General features: G+C 38.1%; 1 protein-coding gene across 7 annotated transcripts in view; it reads right to left on the bottom strand.

Moving 5' to 3' along the window:
• PIP5K1B (phosphatidylinositol-4-phosphate 5-kinase type 1 beta) overlaps nucleotides 1-18797 on the bottom strand; it is a 94000-nt gene that overhangs the window by 2077 nt on the left and 73126 nt on the right. For all 7 annotated transcript variants that reach the window (XM_039566892.1, XM_039566894.1, XM_039566896.1 and 4 more), the window contains 3 exons: nucleotides 14250-14405; nucleotides 13349-13493; nucleotides 6802-6919 (listed from right to left, as the gene is read on the bottom strand). In XM_039566892.1, coding sequence (XP_039422826.1) covers nucleotides 6802-6919; nucleotides 13349-13493; nucleotides 14250-14405 — 419 coding nt within the window. The remainder of the gene's footprint in view (nucleotides 1-6801; nucleotides 6920-13348; nucleotides 13494-14249; nucleotides 14406-18797) is intronic.

Here is an 18797-nt window from a genome sequence, read left to right as displayed (position 1 = left end):
TAATATAATGTAAAGCTAGCAAGGACTTGTAATTAAATTGTTTTAGAATCAGTTTGGCAAAAAAAGTTGAAAAATGCTAGTACCAATAAACAAAATAATGTTATATGAAGCCAAGACAAATTAATCAAAATTTGCAGTAGCACCATCTTGTTTCTGTCTGAAAGCTCAGATATGAATGACTGCATATCCATTTCTGACAAATATAGTGATCACTCCGCACAACTTCTGACTCACTGGACTTTTTACTGCTTTCCACTAACACGGCTATCGGTATTGCTGATGCTGGTTTTATGCTATTCCACTAATTATACAATGGAACTATGATTAGCTTTTGTTCTTGTTTCCTTTCCTCTGACCCTTCCAAAGCATTTCAGTGAAAAATTCCAATAAAATGTGCATAACAGAGTTGGAGAAAAGAGACCCGGACAGGAACTTTTAGCAACTGCTAACTGTATGAGTCAATCACAGAAATACTATTGATGGTACTAATGCCATTTTAAGGAGAAGAGATTTTCAGATGTTCATATTTATGTCAGGTACAGTCCAGTCCTGTGATACTATTCTGGAAAGAAATCCATCTATTTCAAGGTGCAGAACACGATCCTATAGGCAACATTGTATCCACTGCACAACTTTTGTGGTTACATTGATTACAGACAAAGGATTTTTTTTTTTTTTTAAAATAAAAACTCAGTTTGGCTGTAGCAATTTGGTCCAAAATGATAAATAATGCACAAATGACACTACAGGATTCATTCCTATAGTTGCTGCCTGAGATGTCTCACACTGTACATATAGTGGATTTACAATGTTTGAACCTACTTGAGGCTTTTTGTCTTGGAGCATTTTTGTGCTCCTGGTTCCCTTTCCATGCATATGTTTTTGAGCTGATTGATTTCCTCTTACAGTGTTTTAAAAGCCCCAGGCATGAGAACATGTAGTTCAGTGATAATATGTGCTGGCATTTTAGCACTTGGCTTACTAAGCCAATGTATTGCCTGTCATTTCAATTGGTACCTTTTTAATCTAATCAAGCACCTAATTCCTGTGTCTGATTTTCATGCAAGGGTGACTGAAATGTTCCTTCTTACATAATGTTTCTTCTGCAAGAACACCTCTGCCAAACTATGTTCAAGTGCTCGTTTGTTTTTCACTTCTGACCAGGTTTCAGTTTTATGAGAGACATAGGCCTTTTTTTTCCTCTCCTTTTTGAGAGGAGGAATGCATGGATGGATACAGGGAAATGCATGGATGGATACAGGGAAAACAGAGATAACAGAGGAAAGGAGCAGTTAACCTTAGTGCCTAAAACAAGTTGGTTTTCCCCTTTCAGCCTTAAACAAGATTCTATTTTGAGGAGAGTGCTTGATTGGTTCTACCATGTGCACATAGTATTTTAAGGCTTATTATGCTCTCAGGGAAAAGAAAAGATGCCTATAATGGAGGAGGTCTTAATTCCTTTCTCCCAGAATTTTGGTTCTATCATGTTTTCCACCAGTATCTTCAGAGGAAATGGTGAGACAGAGAAACTGAAGCTTCCATAAAAAGAGCAACATACCAAATTTGAGGTATGCTGTGCAGTGTGACTGTACAACTTTTAGCTTGTTTTTACATGTATTCTGCCTGGGAATTGCTTTAATTTCAGCTGCACTTGTTATTATTCCACAACAGCATCCTGAAGAAAACTGCACCATGATTACAATTTAATTGAAATTATGGGAGAGAGTACAGAAGAAAAGGAGTACTGAAGAGTAACAAGAGTCAGAAAGCTTTGACAGTTTCTGAACAGGCATTTTATAGGCCAGTATTTGTAAATCTGCTTACCTATGCATCTACAGCAGCTTTGAAATACAAAATTAATCTTCAGTATTATTTTAAGACCTCAAACTCCTATAATAAGATTGGCATTTGGAAATAACCACAAGTAATTTTAAATGTAATAGTATAATCTATGCAATTCGTCTGACACAAATCATAGCTACATTAACCAGGCTCTAAATACACTGGGCTTGCTCATCACTACAGTTATTCCATTATTTTATTTTACTGAAGCCCTTATCAATCCATATCTTCAGTAGCAGTGACTTTTAAATTATATATAAATTTTATGAACCTTTCCTTTAACAACGGGAGGCAATGCTGTATTTCCATGTGAATATTTCTGTGCTACCCAGGAATATTTCATTGTAGTTAAATATACAGAAGTATTCTGTAAGCAAAAAATAATTCATTAATGAAATCCTATAGGCAGGGCATATATTTATTTAAAATCCAATAGACAGGACATATATTTATTTATTTAAATCCCATATTTACTACCAGATGACTTAAAATATACAGCATCACAATGAAACAAACTTTAAAGTTTGTCACTGCTATTTACACTCATGTCCTTTTTCTGTTGGAAGTGTAGTGGAAATCAAGCCTACTTGAAGTAAATCAGTTAAATACCTAAGCCTTACTACTCTGATTTTACTGATATTGTAGTATATTATATCAGCTATCTTTATAAATAATTTCATGGGAATGCTAAGAAAACACAGTAGGATAGTTTATAATTGCACATGTTGCTTTTTCAGTGACAGAAAGCTCAATCAAACAATTTAAGACTTCACTGCAGAACAGAAGGAGTAAGTGACTTTTAAGTTATTCCTTACTTTCTAAGTGGAATTATCACTTTATGGCTCTCCATAGTGACACTGGACTAAGGTGGATTTTCAGAGCATTCTACCATCTACCCTACAGACTTCAAACCTAAAAAGAAGTACTTCACAGTGCTTCACAGTATTACTGTTAAATAAGACTGTTGCTTTATAAACTAAATTCAAAAGCTATCAAGAAGAAATGGTTTCACTGTATAAATGGAGCCAAGAGAACCAAAGAACAGCCCAGGCTGAAGGGACCATAAGAAGCTGTCTAATTCAACCCTTTGCAGGAAAGGGAGCCTAGGTGAGATTACCAAGCATCACTGTCCAGCTGCGTCTTGAAAACCTCCTGTGATGGGTACTTTACCACATCCTTGGGGAGGTTGTTCCAGTGAATCATTCATCATTATAAAATCATGCTCATTGTAAATAATTCTCATTATAAAAACAGTTTATTTCTTATATAGAGAGGAAACCTCCCTCACTACAACTTGTATCCACTGCCCCTAGAGAAAAGGAGGATCTCAATCCTCTCTGTAGTCATGCTTTAAGTTTTGGAAAACTGTGTTGAGGTCCCTCCTGAATATTCTGTGGACTGAAAACACCTAACTTTTACAGTCTTTCCTCAAATGACAGGTTCTCCCCATCTTTGACCATCTTCATAGCACTCCTTTGACCCCTCTTCAGTCTGTCCATATCTGTTTTGGAATTGTGGGGGCCAGAGCTGGACACACCACTCCATGTGCAGTCTGACAAGCGCTGGTGAAGTGGGAGGATCACATCTCTCTCTGTTAGCAGTGCCCCATGGCTGCAGCTCAGCACTTTGCCTCGGTAGCTGCGGCAGTGCACTGCTGGCCTGGTGTCTGTGTGCTGTCCACTGGGACCCCGGGCTCCTCTTGGCAAGGCTGTTCCACAGCTCACGTCGTAGCCTGGCTGGGCTCTTCGGTGATGTCATTCCAGGTGCAGGGCTCTGCACTTCTCCTGGTTGAACTTTACACAGTTCTTGTGACCCAGTCTTCCAGCCTGTTTGTGTCTCTGAAAGGTGGCTCTCCCTGGCAATGTGTCCACCTCAACACCCAGTTCAGTGACACAGCAAACGTGGGGAGGGTGCTTTTGATCCCATCATCCAGATCATTCATGGAGATGTTACAACATGGGGCCCATGTTACAACATGCCAGCCTCAGTAAAACACTGATCAGGAGGAAGGAGGTATTAGGAACCTGTGTCTTGCCAACATTATCAGTAACTTTTTCCCTGCCCTGTCTAGTAATGGGTCTGTGTCTTCCCTGGGCTTCTGCTTAACTGCTTATCTGATCAGCCATTTCTTCTCCTTGCTATCTCTGCCCAGTTCCAGAGCTAGCTGAGCCTTGACCTTCATGTGTGCAACCTTACATGCCCTAGCAAGAATCTTGTAGTCCCCAGTGGGTATCTGATCACTTTTCCATGGAGGGTGTGCTGCTTTTTTGCTTTTAACACTCAAAAGCTCATTGTTAAGCCTAGGAAGTCACTTGTTCTGCCTTCTTCCTTTCCCTTTGTAGGAAATGGACTGTTATTGTACTTCCAGCAGGATGTTATTTAAAAGCTCCTAGCACTCACATGCTGGTTTGCTCTCCACGCATGCTGCTTATAAAATCCCTCGCATCTAGGCTCTGAGTGTACTGAAGCTGGCTTGTCTTTGGGTCTTTGTCCTAATACTGGTTTTTAGTATGCTCAGCAGGATCTTAAACCCACAGTGTTGTTGTGATTGCTGCATTCAAGGCTATCATTTGAAGTTACATTGTCTTTTCAGTTTGTGAGCAGTAAATCTAGCAATGCATTGTCCCTAGTCAACATGACCAGCACACTTAGCAGGATGGAAGCCCTCATGTATTCCAAGAATTCATGGACAACTTGTGCATTGCTGTACTATTCTCCCAACAAATGCCTGGGTAATTGAAGTCACCCTTGACAGCCAGGTTCTTTTGGCTCGATACTTGCTTGAAGAGCCAAAGTAAGTTTACGTCAGCCTTGTCATCCTGGTGTGAAGGCCAGGAACATACACATAAAAGAAGATCCTCCTTGGTGATGAATCATCTAATCTTGATCCTAAGACATTTGATAGATATTTTTTGGTCTCCAAAGCTTGCCTTCATCCACTCAGATTTCTCTTTTTTTTTTTTTATGAAGTGCAGCTTCACTGTATCTTTCTATCTTTACAAGAGCTTGTAGATATCTGTTGAGATCTTCCAACCAAGAAGTGAATCTTCCCACCAAGCTTCCCACATCATAACTCTCAGACTAGGCATGGATCTGCAGTTCCTCTTCTTGTTGTCCTGAATTCATGCTTTGGTATACATGTACTTGAGGTGGTTGGACTTAGGATTCTTCCTTTGCAAAGGGTTGGGAAGCATTGCCCCCTACTCTAGTACACATATATGCTCATCCATGCTTTGCTTATGAGCATTCACGTATCACAGCTCTGGGTCCTACTCTCAAATTAGTTAGTTAAAAGCACAATTAATTAAGTCAGCTAATCTGCTAGCAAGGTTAGGTTGTGTGTAATTAGTAATTTGTCTGCTTCCTGTAACATTTCAGGATTTCTGAGTCCCTCTTTGTTGAACTTTATGATGTTGAACAGATGATTCAGGTCAACATTGGATTAGCAATGAGCCAAACTAACACAAGTCCTACAGCAACAGATTGATTTAATGGGCTGCTTGTGGTCACAGATAACCAAGTCAATTCTACATCTAATTGGCCACTGGTACTTGCTACTGTTTTGTGTCAGTGGAAGTAGGACAGACAACAACTCCCCTAAGTGTGCTGGACTATTAAATTAGTAGCTATTAACTGGGTACTATACATACTTATGTGTTGCTGGTTAATAAGAAGGAAAAAAACATCAGAGGCACAGCCTACAGAAAAAGAGAATGTGACAAACATATTTCATCTCGATGTAAGATCAGACACAAACCTGTTTTATCTCAACACAAGAAATTTTTTTTCTGAACAAATAGCCAATCACTGGAACAACTTTTTCAGGGATGTGGCAGAGTTCCCATTGCTGGAGGTTTTTAAACTGTGGTGGAAAAGGGTGTTAGATAAAGTTATCTAGGCTCCCTTTTCCTCAAAATGTTGGACTGGATGATCTCTTGAGGCCCCCTCAACCTGAGCTGATTTATGATTCTAAGATATTCTGGATTTCTTAAGACAAAAATCAGGTAACTCTGGGGATAAGAAAAATAAAGAATGCAATAAACTTAATCTAGAAAGGAAACAACCATGTCTCTCTGAAACATTTATTAGAAACATGAACAGACTTCCCTCTTTTGATTCTTCATTTCTGGTACAATTCTTGCCATGAAAGTCAAGGGGAAATATTACTAGAATAATTTCAGAATTGCTTATGTTTTATGAAAATAAGCCTTTGGAAGAAATACCAAGCTTAACATACCTGCCTCCTGCATTTATACTGACAATTTCAGAAGAGCCTAAAACAATTAGATGCACAAAAATTCACTCAACTGGAACTGGAATTGGGTGCCTACAGCCTTTATGTCTGTGGAATGGGAGCTGTAGATACCAAGAGAACTTCCGAAACCCAGGTGACATGAAGACAACAAAAGACAGACTTGAGCTTATCTTTCAGCAGTCAGATAAATTACTCACTAGGAACCGAAACAGTGAAGAAAAGATACATTTTTAATGTATCAGCCATCACAACTGGACAACCCTTCAAAGCAGGAAAGGGGCCATTAACATACTTCACACTGAGATCTACTTCACTGGCTTCAAAATCACCGACATAAGCACAGAACTTTCCACTCTGAGAAAATTTAATTTCTACATTGTGGAGTACTCTACATGAAGAGGAAAGATGTTGTTGTTGTTGTTTTGGGTTTTTTTCCTCCAGTGGAAAACAAATAACAGAAAAGACCCCCTACCATTAGAGGAAAACTGAAAGGTGGTTTGTTCTACTTCTTTATTAATGCAATAGTTAATAGGCATATAGATTCTTTAGGGATTTGCTTATGCAAACTTATGCATGTTTCATACGAAAAATACCTCAATAAACTTCTCGATCTTGAAGTTAAGCAGGTATTTTAGTCACTTACTGAGCCTGAGTCAAAGGAATTACAGGTGAAAAAGCCCATCAGAAACAGTTTGGCAACTTACTAAGTAGACATCCAAAACTGAAGCATTATCATTTTCCGTTTCCAACGTGCTCTGTTCTGAAGTCAAATAGATGGCACTGTCTCCCAGAGTGAATGTTGAACTCGAAGGTAACCCTTTACTGCAAAGAGAAGAGAGACTACAATCAACCAAAAATCCAAAGAGCCCAGTCATAGCTGAAAATTTAAAATTAAGTTTCTCTATTAAACATAAAAATCTTCAAATACTTTAAAAAAAAAGGAATGTAAATAAAAAAATATAGATGTTTTGGCAATGGCAAGATAACTGGAAGCTCCTATTTGACTAACGTATGGAAACCTCAGATTTTATTTTTGCATTTACTGAAGTTTTATCAGAAAGTAATGCTATTTCTGAACTTCAATACTTATTTAAAGTATGAAACTATGTCACAGTAAATGTCACATAATTTCATTAATCTCAAAGCATATTACTTCCACATGGTGTAAATTTTGGCAGCATTTCGTAATTCAAAATAGGGGAAAAAAAGAGTAAGCAATTAGGCACATTGTAACATTAGTAACATTGGACTTTTCCATGCAGACACAGATCACTTGAAGCCAAAAGTACAGAAGGAAAAGTGGGAGAACGAGGTTGTATTGTAATAAGTACACCTATGCAAGGAAGTGATGTTTACAGAGCAGGTGCACTCTACTACTTTATTCATAGATCAATTTTTTTGTTCTCTGCTTTTCAGAAATAATGCAAATGTATCTACACAGAAATCTTATTTCATAATACACTTAGTCCACAAAGCCAAAACTCTCAAAGGTGTTTTAATGGAATCGGATGTCCATTATCTCATGTCCTCACTAGCTGCCAGAAACTAGGCTCCAGGCTGCCTTGAAAACTCAACTGTCAGTTGTGCAGAGATACATATTTTAAAAGTTCTTACCTATTTACAGACAAAATGATAAGCAAAAATTCTGGATTACAACTTGGTATGAAAGCATGGTTACAGCCATTAGTCCAGATATGACTAATTTCCCCCTCCCTTTGCACTACTTTAAGTATATTTCAGATGGGATAGAACTTCAGAAAGGGCAAAACTAGCATGCAAAGTTGAGATTCAAATTCTCGACAATAATGAATCAATATCATACTGGAGCAGAGCTTTACATTCACGACATTACAATATTCCTTTTATTATATAATGCACTAGACACCTTTTCAAAAGAAAGACTATTTCTCTTGCACCAGGATGACCCAGGTCCCGGTGACTTAGCACTATTCGCACATGTGTAACTTGAATTCTATTGAGCAGCATAAAAGAGTAAAACCAAAAATCTTGTAACTAATCTCTTAACAGCAATACACATGCTGTCAGCAGCTGGTAACTGAAATTCAAATTTCTGCAATAGCATCATCATAGTTGCATTTATTGCCTGTTTTAATGAGACTAGTAAGGCAAATTGGGGGTGGCATGGGAGAGAACAAGTGAAACCCCCATATACACAGGGTTTCAGAAAGAACAATTCAGAGGAACTATATTTTAATATCGTTTCACAGTGCACTCAGTTCTCATCCTTAATTCTTAGGTTGAAAAAGAAAAGCCAAGCAAAAAAGAATAGCACAGGTACTTTCTCTCATTCAGTAATGAACAGCCACAAGGAGCATGCTCAACTATGCTGTTGCCCTCCTCTGGCTGAAACGTTCTATTTGATCTTGGTTCTTAATTAAGAAAAGAAAAAAGAAGCAAAAATAATTCCATCACTAGAGAACTGGGAAAGCTTTGTTTTTCTTTAAGCCGCGATTACATGTTGCTTCAATCATAGTCAAATTTTCTTTCCCATGGGGATACCCCCAGTGTCTCAGTGCATCTGTTCATAGCATTTAAGGATTCAAGTCTTTTTCCTCCACCCAACTGCTTATTATCATGAAGCTTGCATGAATTTAATCCACTTTGAATCAGATTCAGATGAAGTTGTCTAAGCTTCAGAAGCTAAGAGTAGTGGGTGGACAGACAGAACATTCAAACTTAACACAGAGAAGTTTGTTTACGTGGAACACCAGACCGGCAAAAGGGGTGCTTAATATTACTTACAACAGAAAAACCAATACCTACAAACCCTTACCACTGGAAAAAACAGCAGAAAATTTAACTTTTATTTTCTAAACTCTCTTTGAAGAGGTTGTTTGACAAAATATCAAGCCATGGGACATTTCAAAGTCTGGATGCTTCAGGAAACTTGACTCTATAAGAGAAAAAACCCCACAGTTCCTCAAAGCCTTCTAAAATTTCAAGTGGTCTCCACTAAGAAACAGCAACAATAAAGTAAGGCAAACAAAAAATTGAAAAATATACAGATAAGAAGGAAGAAGAAGAAAGAGAAGGCAGAAGAGCGTATTAGATATGCATCTTACAGAAATGAGACATAGAATGCATAAAGAAGAATTGGATTTCATACAGATTTTTCCCCTAGGCTCAGACATATCAGAAGAATTCCGCAGTCCTCTTTATACAGCCCAAAGAATCTTGCTCTAAAGAGAGAGGTGAAGCACCCCTTTATACATCATGGGATTTTTTTTTTGTGTTTGGGACTGGAAGCCATGAGACCTGCTATATATACATTGAACAAAAAGTTTCTGTATTCTTGAACTATTTAAAACATGAATTTTAAAACATCTACAGTTTGAAACATTCTAAAATATTTTAAAACAAGTTTCAAACATTTCCAGAAGCACCTGTAAAGGCATTGACCTCCTTCAGCTCTTTGCACTTCTAAAAGCAATGTCAAGTAAGACAAGAGTCATACTACTTAGGGCATTCAGATTTGTCATCTTTAGTTTAATTCACCAGTACTTAATAGGAAAGCTTTTCCTGGAAGGGGAAAAAATGTTATCACTTCCTCTATAAAAATAATCCCTAATATAATACATAAGTATTACATTTCTTAAGATAAAATAAATAAACCCTTTCAAAGAAGTGGTTTTAGACTAAATATTACACTTTCTAGTGGAAAACATACCCTTTAGGTACTAAAATATCTCTGCACCAAATATAAACCTACCTGAGGAATGGAAAATATTTGAACATTTTAATAGATCAATAAATTTTCAATTCTGTTCTTTACTAAAGCAATACTTGACAAAACCACTTGACTGAGAAACAGCTTCATGGAACAGAAGCCAGCCGTCTTCTGACAAGAAAGCCTACATTTACTGAATAACGTATGTCATGATTGTCTTTTTTTTTCCCCTTTTCCTTCTGTTTTTTAGGTCCAGTTCTTTTTGTGCTGAAAAATACAGCCATTTCCCCCTCTCTACTACTCTTTCATTCATACTGTTACTAATTCCTCTTCCCACTGTCTGGATAGCATCTTGGGTTTCCTCTATGTTTTCAACAACTTGGTGAAAATAACCAGCTTGCAGCCTGGAAAAACACTCCTAATAAGCTGTATGTTTATGACTGCTGCTCAGTCTCTCTTTTTCACTTTAATCACAAGTCCCCAAACACTTCTCCACATTATCTACCAATTAGTTATGCTAGTTCTAATCTGTACCAATCTAGCTTTACAAAAACCCTCCTCACAACACAGCCTCAGGATCTGGCTCCAGCTCATCAAGTCACCTCTGTCTGCTTAACCTCAGCAGCAGCAGTTTCTCCCTTTCTAATGCTGAACTCTCAAGGAGAGATGGTGCTGATCACCTTTCTTATGTTAAAGGCCATTTGCCTCTCCTTGGGGAAGTATTACATTAATGGATAACAGAAACAGAGGGTCATTCTGAACAAAAACCAAAACCCAAAGAGAAGTTACGGTGTGTGCTTCAAGGTATCCGAAAGTATTACTGCTCTCTTTATAATGAGGAAAATAACAGCATTTGTTGCCTAAGTGGTATGGGCACATACTGGTCATTAGCACTAGTGGGAGTCAAGGAGCTGTACCGATATCCCATTATTACTACTCACACAGGCCTGTCCCTCTTCATTACCTTAAACCAGAAACTTCTGATAGGTTACAAGCAAATTCATGTACTCTCTTTGTGCTATGTTACTTTGAAGAACAAAGAAAAAGCCTGATGAAGAAGATGCTAAACTGTAATTCTATTAAATAACAAAGCAGAATATCATAGTCAATTACATATTTAAAGATTGAAAGCAGGCTCACGGTTGTAAACAAATCTTTAATTCAGGCTTTGTTTCAAAGACTTCTCCAAGCTTTCTATTTATCAGAGACAAATGGTGAAATGATGAGTCCTGCATCATATAATTTTCTAGTATTCAAAAGAATTTCTCTGGCAAGAAAAAACTATCTACAATTCAGTACATCATTGTAGCATGGGTTTTTTGGTGGTTTTATTTCCTTGCTAGCTTTTCTTATGAGAGGACTGAAGTTCCTGAAGTGAACCATAAAAACATAGGTAAGACTTTGGGTGGATATATTATTTAGTGCCAAGAAGAAGGAATGACCTCCCTGAACTGATGCCAAAAGAAGTGGGTACAAAACAGCAGGTACCCAGAATCTTATGGAAATAAGATTCCATACTGAGCATGCTTAGCAGCTTTCTTAACTCCTGAGAGAAAGCCACTAGCTATGACAGGGAAGCTAATCCTCGTGAATTGTACATACTGAGATTGTGACACACACCACTACTTAATGAGAATTAAAAACTGCCACCACGCCCCAGCTGAAGAGGGCACACCTAGACCAGCAAAGGTGTTAGTTGGTAAACCCCCATGGCAGATCTCTTGGCTACTGTGTAAGATATTCTGGCAGAAGGTATGGAGAGAACCACACATCTGTGAATGCTGGTACAAGGTCTGCTGTGTTAGAGAATGTGCCCTCTTGTACTGATGAAGTCCATACCCGGACTGCAGATATTAACAATCTGATATTGTAAGATAAGCATGCTAATCACATAGCTGGCAACATGTCTTGTATTAGAGGTTACTTGATTGACTGAATCACAACTGGAAAGCAAATGAGTTTAGATATACAAAGTGTAGACCCGCTAAAAACCTTATTTTAGAATTATTTTGGAGTATCTTTACAGGAAAATATAATGGACTTACTCATAGGTTTTTCTTTACAGTTAATTTTTTAGAGAGCAAAGAATATTTGAAATGCTTTAAATCTGAACTCTTTGTTCAGACAACTACACCATTTTGTTTTCCCAACTGATGCTGATACAAAGCAGTTCTGTAGTTTTATTTGGTGCTTAAAGCAAATAAAACCCTCTGGTACTCTGTAACTTTATTTCTATCAAAGGAAAACTTGGTAAAAGATCATGAATATTGAAGTCCTACAGATAACTTTTGACACAAGTTGAAGTGAATGAGCTCTATTTCTACTGATGCTTATTTGTCAGCAGTTTTATTTCCTGAAGCTTGTGTAGAACTATTTGCGTTCTGCAATTAAAACTTCATGTTTATTACACCCCAAAACATACCTCATTCCACATTTTTATAGGGAACCATCAGACATATGGGAGATGCCACATCGGTGAGATTTATTTCAACTTAATGGAAGCTGTAAATATCACTTTCATCAAGTAATGCTGCAAGTCATTTTATCTTTTATGTAAACGCAGTTGGCAAATATTTAACAGAAGGTAAAATCCTGCTGCCTCAAGATTGCTTTTAAAATAACTTGATCTTTTTGGGCAACATGCAGTTTACAGGAAAGAACTACATCTTGGCACATGAGTGCATTTGTCAAATTTATGCATTGAGTAGTTCACAATTCCGAACAATATTCAAGATGCTTCAGTGGTTACCTTTCTTGATGAAAAAAGGCGAAGAAATGGCTCAATACACAGTAAAGAGATCTGCAAGCAGGCAAAGTGACACAACGCAGCACACTTCAGATGCACAAGGGATCATACAGGCACATGCAGATACTATCTCCCAGTAAGACTTACTGGCTTAAGCATCATATTGGACAAACAAGGCTGAATTATATTCAAACAACTCAAATCACATTCAACCTAGCTCACTAGCATTGGCACAACTTTTCTTAAGACTTTCTGGTTTTTATCCTTCCTGGATTAAAATCAGACAGGCTCTAATCACATCCATGGCTGACGTTTCATAGAAATTCAGTCCAAAAAATGGTTGTTATGGAAGAATTTAAAGCAGACCATTCAGCACTGAACATTCAGAATAAAGAACAACTTTTCCTTTTCTTAGCACATCACCATTTGCTGCAGCTCTTTTAGGCTACAGCCAAGTTACAAGAAGCACTTCATACCCTGACCTTAATGTAGTTTGGTTTATGGTACAGACTAAGGCCTAGCAAAATTTAGATATCCAATTTAGTATTGGAACATGAAGAAAAATTCATATAACATTTTTGCCATGTTTATGCTTTCTATTTCATGATTCCCAATTACAATATGTATAATTACAAACAAATACATGATAAATCCTACAGGCTTTTGGCACCCCTCCTTCACTGGGAAGGTTAAAGACCGAGTTACAGAGACACTTGCCCCTTCTGCTGCTTCTTTTGCAGAGCCTCCTTCTGTTGACCACAATGTTAGACTTTTAGCAGAACAGTGGAGAATTCTCTAACATGTGTATGGCCTTTACCTGCTAGAATAGAGCGTAGGTTGATCACGTTGACAGTGCTCATCTACATTCAAGGAAGAAGAAGAAAGTGTGGTTGCCAAGGAAGCTGCTTCAAACAGAGATTGAGTGCTTGGCACTAGATCCGGCCGGTGGTGTGAACCTAGTACTGCATATACAGAAATAAAGAACTACATTAACAAATTTCATTTCAAGTTGAGCCCAGGAATCTTCATGTAAGTATATGGAGTCCCATAGTGCCCTCATCAGCTTCTTGAAGTTTCTTAACATTTGAATTGATGAGATGATAGTATTCATATGTCCATACCCACACTCTTTTCTATTACAGAGTGAATTTCAGCTGCTAACCAGTACGTTCAGCAGAATACAGAGTAACTCCAAAGTCAAATATTAAACAGAGGTATGAGTTATGAATTCTTCTCAGTTCTGGAACTATTCTCATGCTACCAGGGCTCATTTGTCAGACTGGATTAGGCAATTGGTTCTGCTTTTGTCATGGCTGTGGCCAAGTTCTGAAAGGGGCAAAATTGGTAACTTTTCAAAAAGACTTTGGGAACAATGAACTGAGCTTCAAAACACTTCATGTGACATGCTTGTTTAAAGGTCAGTGAAAAGGATAGCACTGGCTATACAGCCTTAATTCACTACCTAGGCTGAATACATTTTTCTAGGATGTCCTGAAATCTGAAAGTTTAACATCACATTACAAACTTTGAGTCTGATGTCCTCTTGTTCCTGAAGGTCCATTTTGCCAAATATTACTAACTACTCCCTCCATAAGAATAACCTGACTCTGATTTTGAGAGATCAGCCATTTTGGGGGCTTTCTAGTTATAGGACTTCTACAGCTTGTATAAAATTCCTTTAAAAACATTGTTTAGGTTGTTGATTTGAAAGACAGTACCTTCATCATCAAGGCTGGCATAACTTTGTCCTTCAGCAAGAATGCCATGCTTTTCATCCTTCCATTCCTGGCTAACTGCGCACACTATTTCTTGTGATGCTGCCTTTAGGGCTGTGATGGAATTGCACCGTTTCTTTGAAGGCGAAGGCTTTAAAGCTGTATTACCAAATGAACATAGGTGTTGAATGATGTCATCTTATCTCCCTGCACATCTTTAACAGCATATGGAAAAGGTAAGTCATATAGAAAATCTAGGTTTTGAATACACATGAAGAGCACATCCAGAAACCTACTTAACAAACATTATATTAAAACTAGAGTGAAAGGTATTGTTATTTCATCTACAAGGGAAGTACTTTTGTCTTTTTCAGTTTCTTACTGCTTATTATAGGACAATAAGTCGAATCACTGGCACCACTAAGTTAAAAAACTCATGTGGAGTACTAGCCCATGTAATCAGAGACAGAATGATACACAAAAAAACCCCCAGAAAACAGGAAAACTGAAAAGACGTTTGGAGTATTCTGAGAGGTTACAACCATTTTTTTGAGCTGTTAAATACTACTATGTAATGATACTGCAGAATTTCCACTTCAGACTCATGTGTCAAACACTTCCTTTGGGTACCATGAACACTTCCAAAATCTTGATGGTGTGCACACTCAGATATGAGCACCTCTTTTATAATTCTTAACAGGACCTGCCTACTTAAAAAGCATTTTGAGTCAAACCCAAACTGATCATTGCCACTACTACTGAACCATGACCTCCATCTGTAGTTCTTCTCCAGAAGGATCCCAGCTAATTCATTTAGTGTTTCTCAGCTGCTGATCTCCATGCACTGGTTTACTACAAATTTCAAATTAAAAACATCAAGTCTTGGCTAAAGACTGAAGAAAAGAATCAGATGCATAGTTCCAGGGTATTTTTAAAAAAATAACATAGTAGATATTTGCTGAGCTAGCCTCTGCCCAAGGCTAAATCCACTTACTAAGTTTTTGTTTACAATTACACATGGTTGTTAATTACACATGGTTGTTCTGTGCACTAGGGGAAAAAACAGATTCAGAACAGGGCTTAAGTGTTTAAACTGAAATATATGACTCAAAGCCTAGAAATAATGTTCCTGAAGGCAGGAACACTCACAATTTTTTATTTTATGAAAGAATGATAATGCATTTGAACCATTAATCTGTATAGAAGTATATTAACAGTCATGTATACAGAAGAAATCAATAAGAGCAGGATACTTGGACAGGTTAATAGCCTGGAAAAATGAGACAGATGAATTAAGAGCAGAGAGAAAATCAGACATGATATCCCTTAATTGTACATTGTACGCCTCAAATACAGAACAGGTTGTGTCTTGTCCTGGAACAAATCTAGCAGTAAGAATTAGAAAGAATTGGGAAAAAAAGACTCAGATGTTGAGGTAACATATATAGCATTTATTTTGTCAAACAGAAGTATCAAGTAGTAAGGAGCAGACACTCTTTATTCTTTATCAATGCAGAGGAGTTCCTTTGAGTATTGTCTCAGACAGCAGAACTCCCACCAGTTCTTTGGCAAAATTATTCTAAGATTTAAAGAGAACTGAGTCTCAGGAGGCTCCTTTCTCCTTTCCGCTGAATTTTGCTTCACATTTTGCCACATTACATCAGACTCTTCTATTTTCTTATTAATCAGTTTTGTCCAAAGGATTTAACTTTTAACACTTTAAATCGTTAATTTATTCTAGTATTCGTAGTCATTCTTGTTTTACTTAAATCTCATTTAGTTCAAGCGTGCGTTTGTATTTTGTTCCCCCTCTGACCACATAGACTTATTTCTCACTCCAGATAACTAATGAAAATGTTAGGAGAACAGCCTAACACTGGTCCAAAAGTATTGCAAAACACCTTCTATCAGTTTAAGACAATGCCATATGCTCAACAGTCCTCCTGTAGTATTGGAGCCGAGTGTCCATTCCACATTTTGACACTCAAACTCCAAGGCAAATACACTTTCATGAGCAAGATTATGAAACTGCTAACTCAGATCCATTTTAAATTACAAGCTTCTCTACAAACTAGATAGTTCTAGCCCATCAGTTAATATTTACTTGTCAAGAACTCTGCTTCATAAAAAACCCTCAAAACTCAGAAAACACTCTCTCCTAGAGGGTAAGCAAAAACACCCCTTCTCTTACTAGAAAGAAACAAAAAGCCCTGTGCAGTTTCAGCATCACTTCCATGGGTTTAAAAAAATAATCTGGTAGTAAAGCAGCAAGTTAGTATGTATGCACACTATTTAAAATACCTAATCTGTATGTCTTACTGTAATGTGTTATGCCACTTGTGATAACTGTTGGAAAAAAAAACCTCATTGCTCACATAATCAGAACAGTTTTTGCCCAAAGAACAGCTGGGACCTCATCAAACCCCAAGCACTCATCTTTGCATTGCCAGTATATTTATTAGGTCTTCCCTACAGCATTCGTTACTGCACACACATTGAGCAGATCTCAGCAGTTTTCAGAGAATGGCTTGTGTTGGAAGGGATCTTAAAAATCATCTAGTTCCAAACCCCACTGACCCCAGAAACACCTTCCACTAGGCCAGCTTGCTCAGATCCCCATTGAAACTGGCCTTGAACACTTCCAGGATGGGGCATCTACAATTTCTCTGGGCAGCCTGTTCCAGTGCCTAATCACCCTCACTTGTAAAGTGCTTCTTCCTGACACCTAACCTAAATCTACTCTTCTTCAGCTTAAAGCCAATCCCTCTTGTCCTATCACTATATGCCCTTTTAAAAAGGGTATCTCCAGCCTTTAGGTACTGGAAGGCTGCTACAAGATTTTCCCAGAGACTTCTCTTCTCTGGGCTGAACATCCCCAACTTGCTCAGTTTGACTTCACAGGAGAGGTCCTCCATTCTTCTAATCATGTTGGTGGCCCTCCTCTGGACTCTCTCTGACAAGCCCATGTCCCCCTGTGCTGGGACCCCAGAGCTGGATGCAGCACTGCAGGTGGGGTCTCAGCAGAGCAGAGCAGAGGGGCGGAATCCCCTCCCTGGCCCTGCTGCCCACCCTGCTTTGGATGCAGCCCAGGACACGTTTGGCTTTCTGGGCTGTGAGTGCACAGTGCTGGGTCATGTGCAGCCTCTCCTCCACCACCACCCCCAAGTCCTTCTCAGCAGGGCTGCCCTGGATCTGTTCATCCCCCAGCCTGTGTTGGTACCTGGGGTTACCCCAACCCAGATGTAACACTTTGCACTTGGCTTTGTTGAACCTGGTAAGGTTCCCATGGGCCCACTTCTCAAGCTTGTCTGGATCTCTTTTGTCCCCCATCACCATCTTTCTCTGCACTAGCAATGCTTCAGATTGAATTTCCTTTCAGTAGCATGATCAACTTACAGATAAATTATCCATCAATTCAGTAATATTTATAAGACTCACAAAAAGTCTTACTTTCCTGAAAAGCTGTCATAACATATCATGCATACGGGGAATCACTACTTGGGGTTAATTCAAATTTTCTTTTTCTTCTAAAGATTCCTTCATTCTACTTAAAATATCTTAATTTTTAAAATATAGTTACTCTCAGCCTTCTCCTTTCATCTGTCTATCCTATTCTTTTTTTTATTTAGAATTTCACAAAATACTTATCACCTACACTTCTGCCTTCTTGTTGCATTATCAGTTTTCCGTCTTCTTTCATATGCCCTCAGACAATCATGTTTGTTGTTCTGGTTTGCCAGGCCTCTAACAGTGGTTTTCATGGGCAGGCTCAGAGTTTGCAGGCTCAGAGTTCACACGCTCAACTGGTCTTTTGAAAATCATAACTCATCTTTAGGCAACATGCAGAGCAACAAAGGCCGGTATGACTTCCAGTGGTAGAAAACGTAGTAAAAATAAACCTTGATCTGAACTTTTGATGGAAGAAGCCTGTATGAAGGTGTCTCTAAACTTTTTTCTTTATTAGTAAAATGCTAAATTAATTTCCCTGAGTTGAATCAGTTTTGCCTGGGACAGTAATTGGTGAGTGATCTCTCCCTGTCCTTATTTGGACCCACGTGCCTTTTGTTATAACTTTTCCCCCATCTAGTTGAAGAGGGGGAGTGATAGAGTGTCTAGGTGGTCACCTGAAGCCAACATTAAGCCCACTTCACCCACTAAGTAGCTAATAGTGATATGTACCTTACCCTTGAGAGTTAATTAAAAGGTAAGGAAGGAGAAATGGAGAGGAAAACTAGATATTTGAATTATGGGGTTTTTTCTTGATAAAGCACAGAAGAAATCTGTATCAAAGAGAAGAATACCTAATGCTGGAGATGGTATATAAACAATCTTTACTTCTGCAAAATAAATAAATTAAAATCAATGGAGGTATTTCTACAATTACTAGATGCAGGACTGGATATGTCATTAGATCATGAAACTTAATGTGCTAATATATAGGAACCTCTTTTACCTTTAGACAGCCCTGATGTGACAAAAATACATAATACAAAATTCTCTGTAATTTTACTATTACAGTAAAATCCGAATTGCCAGAAATGTAGTTTCTTG

This window comes from Corvus cornix, chromosome Z, assembly GCF_000738735.6.
Source record: "Corvus cornix cornix isolate S_Up_H32 chromosome Z, ASM73873v5, whole genome shotgun sequence".
NCBI lineage: Eukaryota > Metazoa > Chordata > Aves > Passeriformes > Corvidae > Corvus > Corvus cornix.
Note: the sequence above shows the minus strand (reverse complement) of the source record. Positions and strands in the feature narration are given on the sequence as shown.